The sequence below is a fragment of the Gallus gallus genome, chromosome 9, assembly GCF_016699485.2.
Source record: "Gallus gallus isolate bGalGal1 chromosome 9, bGalGal1.mat.broiler.GRCg7b, whole genome shotgun sequence".
In the NCBI taxonomy this organism is placed as follows: Eukaryota; Metazoa; Chordata; class Aves; order Galliformes; family Phasianidae; genus Gallus; species Gallus gallus.
In genome coordinates this window covers 23,470,851-23,494,381 of record NC_052540.1, presented here as the reverse complement: position 1 = coordinate 23,494,381, position 23,531 = coordinate 23,470,851, and the positions used below count along the sequence as shown (strand labels likewise).

The following is a 23,531-nucleotide window of genomic DNA, read 5'->3' as shown; positions in this document are numbered from 1 at the left end:
TTGGGACAGTCAGGTTGTAAGAGGGTGAGGTGCAGGAACGAGCAGCAGTTGTGGTCTCTGAGACGTTCTGTAGACGGCAGTGTTGCTGTTAAATGATCTTGGTTACAGTATAGTAAAAATAAGTTATTTTATAACCCAGATCTGGAAAACATCTCTAATCAAAATACTCCTAAAGCTTTATAAAATGTGCGTATAGATGAGCTTTCATTGAAGCAGGTCATGTATCACCAGCAAATTGTCCACTGATGATGAGTTCTATTTTGCCAAATGAATGTTGAGTAAGTACAATGTTTAGCAAAGTCATAAAATAAGTAAAGAGGCAGAGAAACCAAACATTGGTTTAATTGTATGTGTAACTTTTGTATATTGGCATGGCAGTAACCCAGCCTTTGTTTCGGGAGCACTGCACAGGAAGGAAGCCTCTCACATCCAACTAGAAGGGATGGGGAAGGAGCTTGGGCAGCTGGCAGTGCTCTCATCCAGGCTCTGCTTTCTTTTCCATGGAAATGTCTGTACTCCTCTCAGTGGCAAATCCTGAAGTTCAGCTTGCATTTCTCAACAGCATACATTAAGGCTGTGTCAAACCCCACATAAATGTGTGCAGTGGGAAAAACAGAAAACGGTAGGAGTCTTTGAAATAAAAAGTATTGAAAGGTACTTTTTATGTGTAAAGTCAAGGACTGAGATGTGAGGAAGTACTGCCTTTATGGCCAGTGGTGTGCCTTCCGTTTGCCAGTGTGCCCTTTATGTGTAAATAACTGTATAGTTTGATCAGTCTTTTTTTTTCCCTCCCCTCCCCCTCCCCCCCATAGCCCTGTTTTGTTCAGTGCAGTGGCAGTGTGCATTGAAGTGCTGAAGTCAGTTATGGAGGACTGAAACCTCCTTCTCTCTCTTGTCCTCCTGCCAAATTTTTGGGTGCTTTATTTTCCAGTGTAGCTAGCAGAATTTTCAGCTTACTGTGAATGAATCTCATACAGTCGCCTCTTGATGATATTACAGACTGAGAAAGTGGCAGTGGATTACTGGCCCACAGCACTGAGCACTTTGGATGAAAGCTTTCCGCAGACACCATTTCTCACTGCGTCTAAAGGGATTTGTCAAGTACTGCAGCTTTGTTCCATGTTACACACATTTGTGTTTTTGTGGGGCTAATAGGATGAAGTCAGTGACTTCAGCAGGGAGGAAAGTACCATTTGCTGGTACAGGAAAGGCTTTCAGGCCCTTATTTTATATTTCTAATATTTTCATGGAAAACCATATTTGTGTGACAAGGCATAATACCAGAATGATGTTTTTTCTTTCCTCTTACTGCTGCTTCTTGCTTTTTTTTCTTTTCCTCTTTTAAACTGCTGATTTATCATTAGTCAAATAACTGTTTCTGTGTGCAAACACGTGCTTCTGCTTCCGAAGAGATAAGGTGTTTCTTTTGCTGCCAGTTTTTCTGAAAATTTATTAACAAAGCAGAATTAATTTCCTTTTAATGCTGTGAGTTGTTGATAAGCATACGAGAATAGTTTAAAGAGTATTTGTCTTTGCTTTTTAAAGGTCTCAAAAATGCTCACGCTTCACAGGAGACTCAACCATCTGAATTCTGGGTTACCATCCTGCTCATGCATCACGTTTTGCACTTGTGTATTTCTCTGGAGTTAATAGAATTTGCTGTTAGTTGATACCTACTGAAATTGCTTTGCAAGTGCATACTCAGAGTAAACGGTTTTAGTAGAATTACTTCAGGCACTTAAGAAATTTTCATGGTTTGTGTTTGTGCTAGAAGAATTGAATATTAAAATTAAGAATGTCTAAGGGTAATTAACAACGTGAGTGCTCATTTCTTTTTACCACGTATGTTGCCATTTGTTGCCTGAAGCTTTTTGAAGTGCTATTATTATAACTTTTGCTTTATGCAGGCAGTCCTATCGAGGTTATATGCTCTTGGTAAATGAGATTCTTTTTCTCTAAAATAATAATATAAATTAAAAATTATCTCTCAAAAGTAAAAACAGAGTATCTTCTTGCTCTTTTAGAGGATAGGTTTTAGCTGACCAGCAGAGCTCAGTAAAATGACAGAGGGAAGTATTGCTACAAGCTTTGACTTTTTTTTTCCTGTTTTACAGATATTAAAATATGCTGCTGTCAATAGGAATGCTGATGTTGTCTGCCACTCAGATATACACTATTGTGACTGTTCAGTTATTTGCTTTCCTGAATCTCTTACCAGTGGAGGCAGATATTTTAGCGGTAAGTGTAAGAATATTCTTCTACACAGGTAAAATCTCTGTGAAATTGAACCACCTCCTAAACTAATCTGTTAACAAGTGCAGTAAATTTTGTAATGGGCTGTTTGGAAGAGAGTCATCTTAAGGCTTCAGTTCAATAGCAAAACAAACTGTCCATTTTCAAATGATCTGTCGGATGTGTGCTCAGATACCACGCAGTGAAAACACTTCATTCCTTTAAAGTCATTTAAGAACTTCCAATCTGAACATGTATTCTGTGGCATGTTATAAATCTGTTAAAACAGATTATTTGGTTTAGATAGCAATTTAAGTTTTGATGGTGGATGCCATTTTGTAGGGTAACTCTATCCAAATAAAGTAAATAAAATATTCTGCCCGTGGCTAGTATTATTGATGTCTGTGCTGGAGCTTTGTCAGTAAAGCTTTTGTTTATGTTGCACCTAAATATATACGTATTTTAAATAATGAGAGTAATATTTTTCAGGTTTTAAATAGTCTGTTTGTTTGTGATGTAAGGCTGAACTTAACACTTAGTGGCTAAGGATGCTCCCGGGCTACTCAGTGCCAGTGTTATGTATCTTGTACTTTTATGGAGAAGATTATGCATTTGTAGGATAGAAATAATTCAATCTATTCCACTGAAATAATTCCTTCTACATGCTGTAATATCTGTATTCTCTGCTAGTCACGGTGACATCCAAAAAATGTGTTAATATCACGTCAATTAATTTAGCAGAACGGAGTAAAAATCCTTGGAGCAAGTATTCAAATAAAAGTACATAAGTTCATGGTAACGTGGGGTTCATGAACACTTAGTTATGTTTTTTGGGTCTAGAAATTGTTACTACTCTGTGTTATGTTTTGTAGATGAAAAAATTTAAGGAGCAGTGCAGATAGATAACTGCTGTTGTGACACTGACATTCTGTAGTGAAATGTTAAATTTGATTTCTACTGCAGACTTGATCTTTTTTTCCTTTCTTTCCAACTTAGTCCACATTTCCTCTGTTCATAATAAAATTTATTTTTATGCTTACTACTTCCTACCTTAGAAAAAATATTTTGGAAGCTTACTTTAATTTCTCTGTTTAAGGTTCAGCAGGCACTATTCTAAAACAATTCAATCTAAAAATGAAGTGGTTTTTATTCTGGGATATTTGGGTATGATATATATGAGATATGCTTGGTCTATTTTGAGAATGTCTGTTAAGCAGGATTTGAAGGGGTGAAGCAGATACCTGTTAAAACTCTGCTGTTTGAAAAGGAGACAATAAAATGCTTAGGAGATGTTTAGAAGAGGACACGTTTTCACGCTGTCATGGAATTGAAGGCATACAGATAGGTTATGATTTTGAAAAACTTCTTGGGTTAATGATTGTCTGGAGGGTAAAATTCCAGGCAAATCTTTCAGTCTGCCAAGCAAAGAAATTCTTTCTTTACTGCTTTAGGTTTATGTTTATGCTTCTTTGTTCTCACGCAGTTGCAGCCTCAACCAAAGGGATAAGTTTGTATAAAGCACCTGTGTGTGTGTGTGTGTGTGTGTGTGTGTGTGTGTGTGTGTGTGTTTGTTTCTTTTTCTTTTTTTAAATGAGGGATAAAATAAGTACGTTTTCATCTGACTCTTAGCTTAAATTGGTACTTGTGAGTAATTTAGGGGATAGTGTGCATGACAGAAACTCAGGAAGAACGCTTTGAAGGTAGTAGGTGAGTGAATGATGAGGACAGCTTACTGGCACAGAGCTACGCTGCCTGACTTCAGGATGGAAGATTGGGGGAAAGGTTGTATGAAGCAGATTGATTACACAAAACAAATGCCTTTTCTTTGAGCTTAGCTCCATTGCTACCTTTTCCCCTTCCACTTTAGTAAAGTCTGTGGAAAGGGAGCTTCTTTGAAGTCTTTGCCCTTTGAAAGAATTAAGATAGATCATGATAGTGTGGCTTTTTTTTATTAGAGTTCCCATATCTAAATCGTGCAATTATGAAATGCCTTCTCTTGAGATAAGCATGGTTCTTTCTTGACTACCATGTGTAACAGTTTTATGCTAAAATGAGCAGTTACTATAGAATTCACAGCTTTTTCAGGACACTAATTTTATTCTTTTATTTATTTTTACTTATTCTGAGAAGAAATTTCAGCATATGTGTATACTTTTTATTGTCTGGATTCTCCATTGCTAACCAGCTCATACAGCTACAAAAGATGTCACGAGGAAGGAGGAAACAAAGCTTCCACTGATTTAAGGTCTTTACAGTATTCCTCTGTTTGGAAATGAAAGCTCATTGTGTAAAAGAGAACTGTAGAGCTGTTTTTTTGTTGTTGTTGCTAACCTAAAGAGGTAGCAGGGAATTGAGTAGAGAACATTTGGAGAGTACTACCTTTCTACAATAAACCAGCCATTAAAAGCTGTTCTTTTCTGTGTTTAGGTCAATTCAAAGGAAAAAGAAAATCAAACCTAAAGACCTTGATTTGTTTGTGGGTTGTTTTTTTTTTTTGATGTTTCTATTCTGCAGATATGGTGATGTAGGTGAAGATTTAAGGCCCAGGGTTATTACTTACTAAATAATTTCTTGTTTTGACAACTAGATAAGAAAAGAATCAAGTTGCTGTGTGAGTGAAAGACCAGTGGAAAAGTAATTTTGTGTCTTTGTTGATGTGCTTTCAAAAGATCCCATCTCTGATCAATATTTTAATCTAAAAAAAAAAAATTACATGGTGTTGTTTATTTGTATTTACTCTTGTTCACAGAATCATAGAATGGCCTGAGTTGGAAGAGACCCCAAGGATCAAGTTCCAACTCCCCTGTCACAGGCAGGGCCACCAACCTCCAGATCTGGTACTAGACCATGTTGCCCAGGGCTCCATTCAGCCTGGTCTTGAACACCTCCAGGACTGGAGCATCCACAGCCTCTCTGGGCAGCCTGATCCAGCACCTCATCACTCCCTGTGAAGAACTTCCCCCTGACATCCAATCTAAGTTTTCTCTCCTTGAGCTTAAAACCATTCTCCCTTGTCATATCACTATCTACCCAGGTAAAAAGTTGATTCCCCTGCTTTTATAATCCTCTTCTAAATACTGGAAGGCTGTAATGAGGTCTCCTCGCAGCTTTCTCCAGGCTGCACAAGCCCAGCTCCCTCAGCCTGTCTTCATAGGGGAAGTGCTCCAGCCCTCTGATCGTCTTTGTGGCCCTCCTCTGGACCCTCTCCAACAGCTCCATATCTTTCCTGTGTTGGGGGCCCTAGACCTGGACACAGTACTCTAGATGGGGCCTCATGAGGGCAGAGTAGAGAGGGACAATCACCTCCCTGTCCCTGCTGTCCACCCCTCTTCTGATGGAGCCCAGGACACCATTGGCCTTCTGAGCTGCAAGAGTACACTGCCAGCTTGCGTTCAGTTTTTCATCAACCAGGATGTTCAAGTCCTTCTCTGCAGGGCTACTCTCAGGGAGTTCTTCTCCCAGTCTGTGTATGTATCTAAGATTACCCTGACCCAAGTGCAAAACCTTGCACTTTGCTATGTTGGGCCTCATTAGGTTCACACATGCCCCCCTTTCAACTTTGTTGAGGTCCCTCTGGATGGCTTTACTTCCTTCTAATGTGTCAACCGCACATCTCAGCTTGGTGTCATTGGCAAACTTGCTGAGGGTGCACTCAAGCTCATTGTTGATGTCATTGATGAAGATGTTGAAGAGCGCTGGTGCCAAGACAGACTCCTGGGGACACCACTTATCATTGGCCTCTACCTGGACATAGTGCCATTCACCACAGGCCTCTGTTGTTGTATATTTCTGTCCCATTGCAAAGCTGAATTTTCTTTAAAATTTATTTCTTGCAGTATAACTTCGAAAATGGAACCCAGACCTTTGATGATCTACCTGCTAGATTTGGCTACAGACTGCCAGCAGAAGGCCTGAAGGTATTTTATAAACAAATAAAACCACAAACCCACATCCTATTCTGCGTGTCTACTGTAGTCAACACATTTCAAATGTAAGATGTGTAGATGAATGAAATTCACAGTAAGGAGATCTCATTGAAGATGAAATGGAAAGGGACTATTTATGAGGAAGGTTGAACAAATGTAGCCTTCATAGGCAGTGATGAAAAGACATGTTCTGCTTTTTCTGGATGGCTTAGGTAGTAGACATCCACACATTCTGATGGCAGTAGTAAGTAACTGATGTAAGAAACAAACTCACTTTTATCTGTATAAAATAAAATAGAGGAGGTAGTAAATAAATTATCATCTGAGGTAAGTTTATAGTTGTGATTTTGTAGCTGAAGGTTTTTCCAAGTACTGTCAATTCCAGGAAAATGCTTATGCTGCATGTCTTCTACTTGCCTGATAAAAGTATCTTTGCAGTGATGTGAACCATTTACCTTCTCTAGGATCACATTCTGACAGTCAGCATTGGTAAGGTTGTTCATTTCAGATAAACCTTCTTTTCAGTTCTTCTGTACTTGAAATTATCATCTTCTTGAAAGGCAGTTTAGCGTAGCCATCCAAACAGTTTAATTCTTCCACAAAGTTTACTCTTCATTATTTTTATTTATTATTATTATTATTACAACAGAAGTGTCTGCAGAGAGTCAGGCTCAGTGCAGTATCTTGTTTGGCTGTCGCTTTTAGCAGTGTATGAGTAAATATTTCTGACTGAATTTATTTTGTGTAAGAGTTCTAAGCTGTAAACGTTTGTGCACACAATCTTCCCAGTTCCAGTGAAGAGGAATTGCTATAATTTGTGTGCCTGTGGAGATGGTGAATAGCAGATGAGAGCAGAGGGCTGCTTTCCATTTCAGAAGGTGACATGGTAGGCCTTAAAATTTGGCTGTGAGACATTGTTGGTGTTGCAATGCTTGTGAGTTAAAAAATAGGCAAAATGAAGCCAATGTGGTCATACAGGTCTGGATTGCTTTTTGACTGCATGGTGTCCTCATCACAGTGAAGAATAAAATAATGTAAGGATTTGTCTAACAATAAGAATTCATCTGCAAATGAAGCTTCAACAGGACTTTGTTTTCATGCCTAGTGAGTTTTGTTATGGGGAGAAATGTAGGTAAAGCTAGTATCGTTGTTTACTGACGAACTTGAGAAGCAGAGCGATTAAGTGATTTGCCCTAGCAGTGAGCCAATTTGATACATCAAAAATAGCTGTAAGGAGCTTGGACTCTAACCTTTTTAACTGTCGGACCTTAACTAAGATAGATGTGGTCACCTGTATGGAAGTAAAAATGAGTTCAAGTGCAACACATTCCTATGCATTTTGATTATAATTAAACTACCTTGTATGGGCTGTGATGACACGCATGGATAATTCCCTTGCAGAGCTGACCTGCAACAATTTGAGTTTGTGTCTACATCCCTCAGATTTGTTTGGAAGTTTGGTCCACAACTTTCTACAGAGGAACATCCTGTGACATTGCTGTGCTCAAGAACTGACTGCCTTTTTTTTTTTTTCCCCCCCCTCAAATAGGAGGTGATGAGTGAGCTTTATTAAAAGGGAAGTTCTATACATGTGGCACTTAAAGTGCAGTTGATACGGGGAGTAGTGGTTTGCGTGACCAGACTTGATCAGACTTGCTGTGTACAGATAACATTTTCATGCAGTGCTCTTTTTGTTATCATGGATTTTTTCTCTATACACAACCAGTGTTGATTCTTCTACATTTCAGTTTTATTATTATTCTGAGTATGACTTAGGACAAGAGTTTCACAGTATTGATGTAGTGTATACAGTCCTCTTTGTACAGGGTTATAACTTGGAGTTTGCAGTATGAATTTCAGCTGAAATAAGTGGAAAAACTGTATTTTCTTAACTTTAAACTTTTTCAAATTTCAATATTTTTATAGATTAGGGTTAGAGTTATAGATTCTGATAAAAGTTAACAGGGATATAGCAGAAATCTCACAGTGGTAGAACCGAGTTAATAGTAAGAATTTGCTTGGCTATTATTTGAAAATACTGTTTTCTTTCCTTGTATTTGTCTGAAAACTGTTCTGTTCAGCTGAAGAGACACAAAGCTGACATTATTCTGTTACTGTTTTTCAGGGATTCCTAATAAATTCAAAACCAGAGAATGCATGTGAGCCTATAGCCCCCCCTCCGCTGAGAGACAACTCATCCACTGCTTTTATTGTGTTAATTCGAAGGCTTGAGTGCAACTTTGATATCAAGGTAATACACATATGTATATTTTGTAATTATTTTTTTAAGAATTTAATGGTGCTTTGAAAAATATGTATAGTTAATAGCTGGGTAGATACTGGTGACAAAAAATCTAAGGCAAATAAAGCCTTATGTTATGATTTAGTTTAAGATTACTGGTTCATGAGCCAGCATGTGTGGCAAATAAAGATGACTGGTGCTGCAGTTTTGTAATATAAAGCATCTGTTATCAGTGTTTACTTTTCTTGCAGGGAAATCATAGAATCACAGAATGGTTGGATTGGAAGGGACTTTACAGTTCTTCCTGGCCCCACCCCTTCTGTAGCCTGGTGGCCCCCCACCAGCTTGGGCTGCCCAGTGCCTCATCCAGCCTGAGCACCTCCAGGGATGGGGCACTCACAGCTTTCCTGGGCAGCAGTGTCAGGGCCTCACTGCCCTCTGAGTGAAACATTTCCTTCTGACATCTGACCTAAATCTTGTCTCTTAATTTAAAACCATTCCGCCTTGTTCTATTCCTGTCAGTGTTAAAAGTCGGTCTTCCTCCTCTGCTGCCTTTTCTTGTTCCAGTAGCCAGGGATCACAGTGGAGGTTAGGAAATCAATGTGACCTAAAATCTGTAATCAGTTTTAATGTTTTGTTTTTGTTTTTATAGCTGGATCTTCTTACAATTCACAGCTAGACCCCATGAACAAAGATAGGGTCACACTTGGTGGGAGTAGGTGGTGGTGCCAGGCAAAAACAGGCACTTGTTCATGAGTGGCAGGATGAGAATGATTTCCACTGGTAGAACAGCTTGATATTGTAAAGCATTTATAATGCTAAAAGATCGACCTGCTTCTGAAGGGGAGTATTCTGTATGTTATTTTAAAAATACAAAATTAGAATGATCTGTGTTTGGCTAGAGTGTAAGGTTTTCTTGAAAATTAATCTGAAATATGGGGCAACAAACTATGCGTTAAGAAAGGCGGGACGGTTCAGTTTGATTTTGACTTTCATAAATGAAAAGGAGATTCAAACATACTCACTGCTGTGTAATATATTTAGTTATGTGACATTGTGTTTAAAGTTTTCCCCAGATGGTAGGTTCCAGCAGTAGGTGTAGTCTCACTGCTCATGTTATCTAGCTTTACATCGAGCTCCGGAATATCATGTATTTTGTACTTGTCTTGGCCATCTTGTCATGGTACGTCTGTATGGCTTACTCACAAAAGACATAGCTAATGATTATTTGCCTTTTGCATGTTGTCTTTACCGATCTGATAGCTGCCCCTCAATTGATGAGACAGTATTAACGTTGAAGATGTTGTTAATGGACCAGATCAGAAATTTTGTAGTGAAGTATGCTTTTAATCAGAAAAGCAAGTGCTTGTTCGTTAAAAACAACTTCCTTAATTGATTTCAAGACAGCATTTTGACTCTACCCTCAGCTTTTTCTCTCTGGTGTCAAACAAAGGAAAATCACATCTCTACTATGCAGAATTTTGAGAGATTCTGTTGGTATCATTGCAGTATTGCAGTTTATAACTTCCTACATATTACAGCATTGAGCTTTGAAATTTATGGCAGGAAATAGTGCACACACAAAGATGTGAGCTATATCACATGCCAGCTCTTAGACTGACATGATTCAGATTTTAATAAAAATGTGAGTTTATTTTCAAGCTCCATCTCTCCTTATTTATTAAAAGCTACAAATAAAGATGCATAGCTGTTTCTTGATTTTTGTTGTGTATGAATCTTTACTGGGTCAGATGATCTCCTATTTCTCTCTTCATATCTAGTTTTTTCTTACAGGAAAAACAGGAGAATAACAGTAGTTTGAAAGCGAGTAGAAGCAATTAATAGCCTTTGGGAATTGTCTTCTTGGTTGCATACCTGATATTTACTGTTATTTGTGTTGGTGATCGGAACTGGATAGAGCTTGTGAATAGGGGGAGTGCTATGCTTTGAACTCTGGCACAATTACAAAACTTTCTCAAGCCTGCACTTACTTTCTGGACTTGAATCTTGAAATGTGTTGTTGACATCTTGTAGGGATCATTGCATATCTTCTACCTACATATAAAACATTTAGCAGTGTAGGCTGAAAACTGTGCTGCATGCTTTGTTAGAATGGTCTGGGTTTTTATTTCATTTAAATAAATGGTATCTCAATATATTAAAACTCTTCCTCTTTAGACACAAAGGCCAGCAAACAGATTGCATCACGGTATTGGCCAAAATCCCAGCCATGCATTTATGTTTACACCTAAAACTGAGATGTGTGTGTGTACATACATAAGTACATGTATATGTACATGTATGAATGTATATGTATGTATATGTGCATACATATACATATATGTGTCTTTTTTTAATATTGGAATTCGTCAAGGTGTCTACATTTGCCAGTAACATTACTTTGCAGATGGCACTCTGAAGAATGTAATTGTTGGGTGGAGTTGATTTCTCTTTTCTTGTAGTGAAATGTTACCATGCAATAAAAGAGCATTTTCTGAAGCTGTATCACCATATTAATATGTATTCTAAAAACGAGTTGATTCTTCAGTTTTAGTGCACAATTAATGTTTGTTTCTTTGGGGCCCTGGATAATGAGGATGATTTTATTTTGAAGGTGATACTTGTTTTATAAGCGAAAACAAGGTTGTGTTAATGTTTATAGCTTCCTGCAAATATACCTGGTGTATTTTGAAGTACTGTTCTTTCTAACAAATACTTTGTATGGCTTACAGGTTTTAAATGCACAGAGAGCTGGATACAAGGCAGCTATAGTTCACAATGTTGATTCTGATGACCTCATAAGCATGGGATCCAACGACAGTAAGTACAGGTATCACTTCTTCTCTCCTGTTTGAAAATCATTTCATCCACCAGAGTGTACAGTATTACATGAATGTTACAGTTCGAAGTATTATGATGAACTGTGACTTAAAACAACAACAACAAACGAACCCCAACAAATAGGCAAAAACATACATTAAAAGTAACAACCACCAAAACAAAAAATGTTCCTGCATTGAATGCTTTAAAATAAGAATTGTCAGGGTAAGAACATATATGTACGTGTATGTTACTTGTGGTGTTAGGTTTGTATGTTCTCTTGAGTGTGTCTTTTGTTTTCCTTTAATTTATAGTTCAACCGTTCTGAATTAAATGGTTTAATTTATGAGATAGGTTTATATGATTGATGTGGATAATAACAAAAACAGCAAACCCGAAAAAACCCCTACACTCTTGGAAAGAACTCAAGTTTCGAAGTATGACTATTCAGTTGTTTCATTTTGCTCTTGCACTGCTGCATGCGTTTTTCTGTTCCTTGAGCAAATGGATTCTTAGCCAATATGTATTTCATATAAAATATATGTATTTTTGAATTGTTCACTTCTAAAAAGAATTTGAAGGTCAGTATGCCATTTTTTGATTTATTATCTTAGATCATAGGATGGGTTGGGAGAGATGTTGAAGATCGTTAGTTCCAACCTCTCACTATAGGCAGGGACACATCCCACTAGCAGGGCCTTCAGGAGGATCCTCTCCATGATCTTTCCAGGCACAGAGGTGATACTGACTGGCCTGTAGTTTCCTGGATCTTCTTTTTTTGCCTTCTTAAAAATGGGCGTTATGTTTCTCCTTTACTAATCAGTAAGAGCCTCACTGGACTACCATGATCTTTCAGATACGATTGATAGTGGCTTGGCTGCTGCATCCATGGATGGATTTCATAGGGTCTCATGGACTTGTGCACCTTCAGGTTCTTTAAATGGTCTTGAACCTGATCTTCACTTACAGCAGGCAGATGTTCCTTCTCTAAGTTCTTACCTTTGCTTTCTGCAGCTTGGGCTGTGTGGCTAGAGCACTTGCTGGTGAAGACTGAAGCAAAGAAGTCATTGAGCACTTCAGTTTTCTCTGTATCCCTTGTGACCAGATCTCCAGGTTCCTTCCAGAGAGGGCCCACAGCTTCCCTAGCCTTCCATTTATCACTGATGTACCTGTAGAATTTCTTCTTGTTCCCCTTCATGCCCCTGGTTAGATTTAATTCTGTGTTTTAGCTTTCCAAACCTGATCCCTGACTGCGGACAGCTTCTTTGTAATCCTCTCAGATAACCCGTTCCTGCTTCCACTCCCTGTATATTTTCTTTATGCACGTCGGTAAGTCCAAGAGCTCCTTGTTGATCCATGGAGGTCTCCTGACCTTCTTGCCTGTCTTCCTTTTTCTCAGGATGCACTGATTCTGGACATGGAGGAGATGGTCCTTAAAGACTGACCAGTTTTCTTGGGCCCCTCTTCCCTCCAGGGCTTTATTCCATGTCACTGTGCCAAGCAGTTCCCTGAAGAGTTCAAAAGTCTGCTCTCCTGAAGTCCAGAGTTACAAGCTTGCCATGCATCCTATTTGATGCCCCAAGGATCTTCAACTTCCCTGTTTTGCGGTCACTGCAACCAAGGCTGCCCTTGAGCTTCACATTACTCAACAGCCAACAGTCCCTCCTTGTTGGTGAGGACAGGGTTCAGCATAGCAACTTTTCTTATGGGCTCCTGTACCACTTGGAAGAGGAAATTATTATCAACATGTTCCAGGAACCTCTTCAGTTTCTGGTGCCCTGCTGTGTTGTCCCTTCAACAGATACTGGGGTGGCTGAAATCCCCCACGAGGACTGTGTTTTGTGAACGTGAAGCTGCTCCTATCTGTTTATAGAGGGCCTCATCCACTTGGTCTTCCTGATTGGGCAGCCTGTAACAGACTCCCACCACAATGTCTCCTTCCTCTGCCTTCCCTTTGACCCTTACCCATAATCTCTCTGTTAGCTCCTCATCTATCCCCAGGTGGAGCTCCATGGACTCCAGCTGGTTGTTGATCAAGAGGGCAGCACTCCCTCCCCTTTTCCACTGCCTGTCTTTCCTAAACAGTTTAAACCTGTCCATTCCTATGTTCCAGTCATGAGAGCCATCCCACCACATTTCAGTGATGCCAATGACATCATAGCCCTGAATGCACATGCACATCTGCAACTCTTTTGCTTGTACAGGCATTTGAGTTGGTCTCCCATTGAGGCTGATGTACCCATTGGAGTTCCCTTATCTTGCACCTGTGGTGCTGTCTTACTGGCCTGTGATCTGACTCCAGGGATCCATCATCAGTCTCCAAGTGGGATGATTTGAGGAGCCCTGCCCTGACAACTCTGATTAAATTGAAAAGCTTATTCTGTTACTAGCTGTTCCAATGTAACCTTTCTTGGAGTGGTTATACTCAGAACATTGTTGTACTCTGTAGTCAAAATTTTATGTTTTGGTTTTACGGTATGTATTTTTTGTCTAAAACACTGTTGTGATTTTCTCTAAGGAGTTTCTTTTTGTCTGATTTTTGAAGTTTATCGAACATGCAGCAAGAACACAAGTGAGCAGAATCAAAACTCTTTAAAAGTAGAAACACACCACTGAGCAAACTAGGAAATTAACATTCAGCAAACTAAGTGGAAGCTCAGTAGTCCAGAAAGCTGTGTGAATGTGGTTTTAATGAGTTCTCAACCCGTGTGAAACTTATTTTCAGGTTTCACTCTGAAATCAACTGTAGAACAAGTAACAAATAGGTATTTGGACAGTGTGAAGTGACATTGAGCGATGTGTGCTTTTGCTTGGGGAACCTGAATACTTTGATGTTAACTTAGAGGTGTGGATCAGTATAAATTGAAGCCTAGAAAATACATTTTCTAGAATAGAGACTTTATCTTTTGATAATTTTTCATTTGAGTTCCATCCTCTGAGCTATTAATCCTCATTAGTAACTGGAAAAGGGAGAGACGTTTCCATTTGGTTTCTTGAAACTGAAGTAAAAATGTGGAATTTGTTTGTTCTGCTTTTTGACCTTTCCAGTATGTGTGTTCATGGTTAAGGTGAAAAGAACAAAAGAAAGTGACTAAAATGTACATACCAGATCATAAAATATAAGTTGCCCGAAGTTTTGGAACCTACGTGACGTGACTCAGTAAGAACTGATGCTCTGGTTAAACATACTCTGATGATGCCTCTTTTTGTTGGAATACTTTTTTTATGCTCCCTTTAAATGCAATTGATAATTTTGATTTCTATACCTGCAGTAAAGCCTGTAAATATTCAGTAGGAAAAATAATACCGCTCCTTATATGATATAAAGATTTAGCATGCATGTGAATCAGTCTGTGTTATTACATTAAAATGTATCCTCATGTTGTGAGAGTGTCATAATGTTTGAGTATTAACATCTTAAGAGTGCCCATACAGTGTCTATAATAGCGGTTTTATTATTCTTTTTATACAGTTGAAATTTTAAAGAAGATAGACATTCCTTCTGTCTTCATTGGGGAGGCATCGGCTAATTCTCTTAAAGAAGAATTTACATATGAAAAGGGGTAAGTTACCTCATGACTTGATTTGCTGTTGATTGCACTGAAATGTGTACTAATACCGGTGGTTGTTTTTTTTTTCATTATATTTATTCTTTAATTCTCAGTTTATTATTTTCTAACCTTTCTAGAAACTGTTATCTTTCTCTCTACAGTGGCCACGTTGTGTTGATCCCAGAGTTCAGTCTTCCTTTGGAGTACTACTTAATCCCTTTTCTGATAATAGTTGGGATCTGCCTTATTCTCATTGTCATATTTATGGTAAGTTCCTCTATTTAGTAACATCTTTTCTTACAAACAGATTGTCACATAATTGTCACTTACTGAAGTTAATTTAAGTGATACAGTAAAGGAACAGTGAAAGATTTGCGTGCTGTATATACCTGTACTGTGTTTACCTGTAATTCTTTATTATTCTTAGTATGATAAACAGATAGAGACTTTTGGGAAAGGAAAGTCAGGAGACATTAGGAGGTTCTACCTACCTACTGTGTAACTGCTTACAGAGAACTGTCCTCACTGGTACTCTTATCACTGCATAAGCTTTTCCCTTTTTGCTCCACAGAGAACAACGTGCATTCTCATACACTGAGCATATGTCCCACATAACCAACCTGGTGTTGCTTAATTAATGTTAGTCCCACTATTTCACAACACAGGTCTTGCACTGTTTTTTCACGCAGGTATAGTAATAGCCAGCTTGCTCAGAACCTATTACAGTATATAGCATTTATCTTACAACATGTACGCTACCTACAGAGGTTCTCAATTGGGCATGCTGCCAGCAGGAGCAGGGAGGTGATCATCCCCCCCGTACTCGGCTCTGGTGAGGCCAGACCTCAAGTACTGTGTTCAGCATTGGGTCCCTCAATGCAAGAAAGACCTTGAGGCCCTCGGTGTGCCCAGAGAAGGGCAATGAAGCTGTGAGGGGTCTGGAGCACAAGTCTTAAGAGGAGTGGCTGAGGAAACTGGTCTTGTTTAGTCTGGAGAAGAGGAGGCTCAGGGGAGATCTTACAGCTCTCTGCAGCTCCCTGAAAGGAGTGTGTGGCAACGTGGGGTTGGCCTCATCTCCCACGTAATTGGTGATAGGATGAGAGGGAATGGCCTCAAGTTGTGCCTAGGAGGTTTGGGTTAGTTATTAGGAAAAATTTCTTCTCTGAAAGAGTGGTCAGGCGCTGGAATGGGCTGCACAGGAGGTGGTGGAGTCACCATCCTTGGAAGCGTTCAAGAAGGATTTAGATGTGGTACTGAGGGACACAGTTTAGTAGGGAAATATTGATGATTGGTGGATGGTTGGACTGGATGATCTTGGAGGTCCTTTACAACCTTTGTGGTCCTATGGTTCTATGATCTCTGTTGATCTCTGACCAAATTACAAGATTCTTTTCTTTTGATTAAAAAATAATGCATCAATTGCTCCATAAAATTTTCTTGAAATATTTCTTCCTGTGTTAGTGTTGTTTGCGCTATCAGTTGTGTATTTAGTTGACAATCTTGAGCACATTTGGAGTCAAAATCGTGGCAACTCTCAAAAAAGCACGGAGAAGTGATCAGTTAGAGAAAATGTAAAATCCACCAGTGTTTTCACTGACCTTCTGACCTCAATCATTCCTTATTATCCCACAAGGCTGATCCAGCTGAAAGGTTGGATCTTTAGAACTGCAGGTGCTTCACTCACCATGAAAATAGCAGTTTGCCACAGCAGATGTGTATGGTAACTGTTGAGTCCCAGCCTGAAGCACTGATTGAGCACCTGGGGAAAGGACCCGGTCAGCCCTGGGAGCACAGGTGAAGGCAATCCAGCGGTGTGAGCAGGAGGGGTGCAGCCTGGCTGCACCTCTCTTAGACCCCATTGAAGGGCTGACTGCCACTGGGGAAGGATCTCTTTCTGGAGATCCCTCCCTGGTGGAGTTTTCCCTGTGAGCCCAGATCTTTGGAGGTGGGTGAGCAGTCCTTTTTTCCTTCTAACATCTTTCTGTTGCATTAGTGCCTTCATCGTTACACCTCTTGTTCCATTGTGTTGATCTTTCTGATTGTCACAAGATGCAATATTTGAAATATTACAGGGGTGAGATAAATTTCTAAAGTGTTTGCATTCAGGGCGCAAGTGACTTCTCTGAGCAGAAGCCACAGATACAGATTCTCTTAAATTTACCTTTTAGGATCTTAAGAACTGGACTTTTTTTTTCTTACTCTGAATTAAAACAATCTTTTGTTTAGTATGTCATTTTGAAAGTTGTGGTATCCTATTGATACAAATTCTGAATAAATATATAGGGAAGAACTACTTGTGCAATGCAAAAGAAACATTTCTTTAATATTAATGTTCACTCAGTGCTTCTGTCAGCCACAGTTTAGCCACTTGTCAGTGTGTTTGCCTTGGTTAAGGCCACTAGTTTGTCATTTGAAAAACAAAGTCATGTTACATGTCAGGATTAGAAACTGAATGGAAATGGGATTAAGGACTACTAAGAAAATGGAAACAATCTTTAGTATGGCTGAAGACAGCAAGAGTCTATGGCTTGAAGTAAATCTCTATCCTATTTCCCAGACTACAGTGTAAAAACAGGACTGATGAACATGGGAATAATCCTCTAAGAGAATCTGTCATAATTTAAGACTGCTGTTAGCAAAACTAGTCAAGCTTAATGAATTGTATTTAGCCCTGAATTATGCTGCCTCTATGGCATTGTACCTCAGTACGAGATTGCAGTAATAGCCACTGTTTTATAGAGAGAACATTATTCTTATTTTCTTCCTTTCTTTTCCAAAAAAGCTTCTGTATATTCCCTTTCGAGTGCTGTGGTAATCAGGCTTTGCTTGTCTTCGCCCTTGAGATGAGGGAAGAGGTGATTCAGCTGGAGCATCAGTTCCCTTTTGACAAAGGCTCGCAAGTCAAAACTTTTACTGTTCTTCTGTTGTTTTAACTTACCATTTACTCTGTCTTCCTTGTGGTGTCATGCTTCCAGATCACAAAATTTGTGCAAGACAGACACAGGGCAAGAAGGAATCGGCTGAGGAAGGATCAGCTGAAGAAACTTCCCGTACACAAATTTAAGAAAGGTAAGTGGATTGTTTTTTGTCTAATTAGAACATACCGTTTTAATGCAAAAAATCCCTAAATTGAGGGATTTTAGAGATAATTTTGAGTATGTGAGAAATGATAATGGGGTTTGGGTGGAAGCACACACAGAAAGGTATCTTGACCTTGCTCTCACTAGAATAGAGTTCTAACGTTTCCTCAGCAGAAGCAGAGTGGTCACCACATGTATGCTGTGAGTGAAAATATTTCACAAAGTCTGTACAGAAATTCCCCAGATCTTCCTTGCTGCTCATTAACAGTGACAACAGCAGTCAGTCACTGTGGTGCCTTATACCTGTAATCTATCTGGAATTGGATAAATACTAATGGTATGTAAGCTGTCTGATGGTATAGACACTGTAAAAGCAAAGCTATCTTGTGGTTTAAAATTAACTGCTTTTCCAGAGGAGTGTTCCTTTCATTCAGTTACATACCGTATTTCTGTGAGGGCGCGAGTGATTCAAACTGAGTGCCACAGTGTCTGTTATTGTGATTCCTTTTAAAAATTATTTGTATGCAAGATAGAACAATGAGATAAGAAATAAATCCATAGCAAGTTTAATTTATTAATTAAGTTTTTAAAGTGTCCTGGGTCATTCTCTGTTGCAGTCTGTTGGATTTAAAAGTAGAAAAAAGATATATTTTAAATGTTGCCATCTTACCATCCAGTTACTTTTATGAACGAACCATTAAAACCTCTGAGAAGAAAAGCTGGAAAGAGTACTTAATTGATTACTACCTAACACATGTCAACAGGGATTTGCCCAGGCATCAATACCATGTTAGAGGATATGCTTGGATTCAAGGGTAGAACTGCTTACCATTCTTTGCCCTTGATAAAGCCAATCTGCATTATTAATAATGCTGCTGTCAGTTTGTGCAAAGCAGCTGTTCAGTTTGAGTAGATACAGGTTTCTATACAATGTTAGCCTAATTTGGAGAAAAAAAGCAAAAACCAACCAAACCCCAAAAAACCCTTAAAAAAAAAAAAAAAGATTTTTTTGCAGGATTGACTGAAACTCTTTGTAATGATCTATTGCTATGGATTTAAAATTAATTCTGAAAAAAATTACCATGAGCCAATGAATATTAATTTTGCTTCCTATTAGTGATTCCGTATGAAAATTAATTGTAATAAAAATATAAAAAAACTGTAGAAAAGAAAAAACCAAGAACAAGAAACCCATCACCGTCTGGCTTCGAGAAAGTCATTTGATGTGTTTGTCAGATAATCATGTGCATGTGTACAGTGTAATAACTGTCTCAGGATTACATGACTAAGTAGCAAGTGCGTGAAAATAACGTATTTGGTGTTTTCCTTATTCTTCTTCCTCTTTCTTTTTGTTGAATCTTACACAATATGAGTTGTTCGGAGCTCAGTTAGTCATACAGCAAACCTGGCTTTAAATATTCAGGTAATCATTGTGTTCATTGACTTAGCAGAACAGAACAAAAAGCTTTTATACTTTCTTACTTTGGGAGTTTCTGCACCTGGCCTATGATGGTATGAGCAGTTTTGCACAGAATGGTGTCAGCCCTGTTTGCATAATACTGTGGGCAGTTTCGTGCATCACAATATTGGAAGGACACAGAGCTATTAGAGTGCAAGGGAGGGCTACCAAAGTGGGAACGGTCTGAAGGGCAAGGCGTGTGAGGTCTGGCTGAGGTCCCTGGGTTTGTTCAGCCCAGAGAGGACACTCCAGTGGCCTTGTGGCAGCCTGCAGCTCCCTCCTGTTCCTCCACTGGGGCGGTGGGCATGGATAGGCTCCCCAGGGCAGTGGTCACGGCTCAAGGAGTGCTTGCAAACTGCTCTCGGATGTAGAGCTCACATTTGGTGCTGTGTGGAGTCAAGCTGGGTTCTATGATCCACATGGGTCCCTTCCAGCTCAGGATGTTGTGTGATTCTGTGTTAATGTTGAGGGAAGTGGTTAAGTTGGGTCCTAGAGCAGCCTAGAAAAAGTGTTTAGAAAGTATTTGTAGCACTATTATTCTCTCTAATGATTGTTATTCACCTACTGTAAACTATTTAGTGTTAAATAATTTAGTGTTTGAAAGTTAGCTGCTTGTGAAAACTCTCCTGACTTCAGTGCACATTGTTAATTTCATGTGATGCTTAAATTACTTATAGTCCACCTAACATAATCATAGATAGATCCTACTCAGAAAAACATGCTCTGGCAGATGGACAAATTCCAGTATTCTGTGGGCACTGGAGTGCAGTAGATACCCATTAGGTACCAGATAGATATCCTAAACATACATATTTTGTGAGAATATATTTAGTTTAACAGTGTGGTGGAAAGAAACAGATATTTGCCCAGAAGAAAGAAAGGACGCGCTGAATCAAAAAATGGCAAACATTTGCATCTCTTTAGAAAGAAAGACATTTGCTCTTCCTACTGATCAGCTCTATTGAGATGAGCTTGGAACTGAGCTTTTGAATGATGATTTTATAAATTATTGTGGCAGGTGAATGAAGAACTGCACATGCAAGTTGAGTTTTACCCTCAACGCTGCTGTCACAGAAGATTCTATGCACTTTCATCGAAAACTAATAGATGTTACACCCTGTGGCTTCTATAAAGCTCTTTGTATGGGATGTTGGAGTTGCTATATCCACAAGACTTAATGGAGCTGTTAAGTGTTCTAAGTATGAAATAAGAGCTTAACTTTGGGCAGTCAGCTTTGTAATGCCTTGTTTGTACATCGGGGAAAAAATAGCCCTGTGTGTGACAAGCAATAGGTTGTAAAAATAAATGTTTTTAAGCAAAGACATATTTGAGTATCATGGCTGCTGAATTTTCATGTACGTGTCTTTGTATGTAGATTGATACATGCAGAAATTGAGAAAATAATGGTAAATAGTAGTATCTGGATGGATTTTTAAAGATCTGTTCCAGAGTAATTACAGTTCTGCAGTATTCCTAAACTGATTTTTTTCCTGCAAATGGGATTATAACTGGTCTAATTACTGTTCATTACTGACCCATTTGCCTGATTGCACAGTACAGTGTAGGTTTAATGAAGAAAACAAGTCATAATGTCTGCGAGAGTCTTGGCAGATTGTATTTTGGTGCTCGTCAGCACACAACTATGTGATATATGTGTGATGGATAATTGTATTTCTGAGAACACTGTATTTATGTATTAAGTCAAAGAGTTTTGTTTTGTTTGCAGTTTATTTAAGCATGATACATAGTCGCTCCAGAAGCACTGCTTCCTATTTATTTGTATGGAAACTGCAACAGATACAAAGAGCACAATAATGCTTTTTGATAGAGCAAATTCTCAGCCACAAAGCACAATTTGTCAACATAGTCACCACCATTAGCAGTGCATTTTCACCAGTGATGAACAAGAGCCTGCATGCCTGCTTGTAAATATCTGCAGCAGCAAAGGTGACTGCTGTCACTGTCAGCATAGTCATGGAGGTGGAACTTGGAAATTAATTTGGAAAGTAGTGATGGAGGCAGTGAGACACACAGAGAAAGTGTACGAGCCTCAGAGTGCTGAGGAGGCTCACTGCTGTGTAGGCTTTGCCTTCCTGCCCCGAGCCAGCATCAGTGTAATGGTGCTAATTCATTTCTTTAATAACGTAGAGAAATGCAACAGATGGACTGCAGCTGATGAGTCTGGTGGGTGCAGGTAAAGCCATTGGGCTGAGAGCCTGTTCAAACCTACTGTGCAGTAAAAGAAGCCTTGTGAAGTTGGGATGAGGTAGGCCTGGCTGGATACAAGGCCTTGATGAGAACAAGGGAAATGTCTTTGTTGCAGTTAGCCAAGATGCTGTCAGATTTCTGGCCTCTGTGCTTGAGAACTTGAGGATAGGCCTTGCTGAGAAAACAGACGCTTTATCACAGTCATTCTTTTCTGAATATGCATTGTTGCACAGTAACTGTAGGGGTTGGAGGGGACCTCTGGGGATCATAAAGTCCAGCCCCGCTGCTAAAGCAGGTTCTGTACAGTAGGTTGTATTTGTCAGTGAACAAATCTCCGGGACATGCCCCAGGATCTCTCAGGCAGTATCTGGGGTGTCCATCATATCAGCGGAGTGGGTCATATATTATTGGAGCCTCTCTTTTCTACAAACTGTGTACCAGATAATGTGGATGCAGACGTGCTAGCACGTGTGGAGCAGATGACTGCACTTGTGACAGGATGTACAAACATGCACTGGATCACCTGATCCTGGAACTAGCCTGTCCCACAACCAAATGTGTGTTAGCCAAGCGATAAGAAAGCTTGCAGCTCTGTTTGCTGGCATGTGCTTCTGGTCGTGTGACAGGGAGGACGCAATGGGGTAATGGGCTGAGCCAGCCTAACTTCTTTCTGGTACCCCATGGTTTGGGCTTCTCCATGTGGGCCATTGTCAGGGGAGTGCAGCCCTGGCACACTGCTGCAGTTCTGGACTGTGTTAGTAAAGATCATCAGTCTAAGGTGCTTATGGCATAGTAACAGCATTGGATACACGCAGGTGGAATAAGTTCAGGTGAAGTTTCTGTTATACCAGGCTACCTCCACCAGGTAACGGTGAAGTTGTGGGACTTCATTTCAAAACTAAGGAGAATAACATGAGCACTGGTGAGGCCACACCTGGAGGACTGCGTTGAGCAAATGGCCTTGAAGGTGAAGAAGGGACTGGAGCAGCTCTCCTGTAAGAAAGGCTGAGAGTGGGACTGCTCAGCCTGCAGAAGAGCTCAGGAAAATCCCACCAGTGTGTGTGAATACATGAAGGGAGGGTGCAGAAAGATAGAAACAGCTCTTTTCAGTGGTGCCCAGGACAGGATGAGTAGTTTGTCTAAATACTGAATTTGAATATTCAAGGACACACGTTTGGAAGAGAATTGATGCTGACACTTAGTGTGTTCTACAGCTTTGTTTGCAATTAACTTGTCTGTGAAAGAGACATTAACTGCTGCTGTAAATGCAAGCTTTAGAGGGCCAGCATCTTCCAGGAAAATGGAAAGGATCTGGACTGACGAAAGACCATATTGTAAAATCCTTTAAAAGGGGAAAGAAATGCTAAAAATTGTTTATAGTTTGGTCTTGTCATATGCCACAACACTACATAATGTCAGTACTGCCAATAACGTATCTTGCACTTGAGGTTCTAGTTGCACAATGATGTAAACTTGCTCATATAACTAAACTGCTTTTCTTTTACTTATTTTGCTCTAGTTTTTCTCAATTACCTTTGTTATTTTTCATTAAAATTTTCTGAATAACTTACTGCTTAGTACCCGTGTGGTAACATGAATCCCATATTTAAATCATTTCATCTTACTTTTAGTCCAGAATGATTGACTATTACAGAGAGAGCACTTTTCCCAGTTGGAAGCATTTGTATTTTTGTTTACATGGTGGGAAAGTGAATGAGCTATAGTCCTGATAAGGAAATAAAGATAGTAAACTAACAGCGTAGCATCAAAGAACCTGCCCCTTGCAAGGACAGGAAGATGAATGAAGCAGAAAGAGAACCTCTATGCACATGTTGGAAAAGTTCTATTGCAAATCTTCTGAAGTTCAAAGGATTCTCATGTGTGCTGTAGGAGATGAATATGATGTGTGTGCCATTTGTCTGGATGAATATGAGGATGGAGACAAGCTCAGAATCCTTCCATGCTCTCATGGTAAGCAGCTGCACCTCGGGTCTGGTGTTTACATTAAAACAG

At 39.4% G+C, this 23,531-nt stretch overlaps 1 protein-coding gene across 3 annotated transcripts in view; it reads left to right on the top strand.

Moving 5' to 3' along the window:
• Positions 1–23,531, top strand: part of RNF13 (ring finger protein 13) — a 28,363-nt gene that overhangs the window by 2,774 nt on the left and 2,058 nt on the right. For all 3 annotated transcript variants that reach the window (NM_205355.2, NM_001396122.1, NM_001396123.1), the window contains exons 2-9: positions 2,115–2,238; positions 6,069–6,149; positions 8,284–8,409; positions 11,133–11,220; positions 14,693–14,783; positions 14,933–15,038; positions 17,747–17,840; positions 23,409–23,489. In NM_205355.2, the coding sequence (NP_990686.1) occupies positions 2,125–2,238; positions 6,069–6,149; positions 8,284–8,409; positions 11,133–11,220; positions 14,693–14,783; positions 14,933–15,038; positions 17,747–17,840; positions 23,409–23,489 (781 nt within the window). In that variant the 5' untranslated portion in view covers positions 2,115–2,124. The remainder of the gene's footprint in view (positions 1–2,114; positions 2,239–6,068; positions 6,150–8,283; positions 8,410–11,132; positions 11,221–14,692; positions 14,784–14,932; positions 15,039–17,746; positions 17,841–23,408; positions 23,490–23,531) is intronic.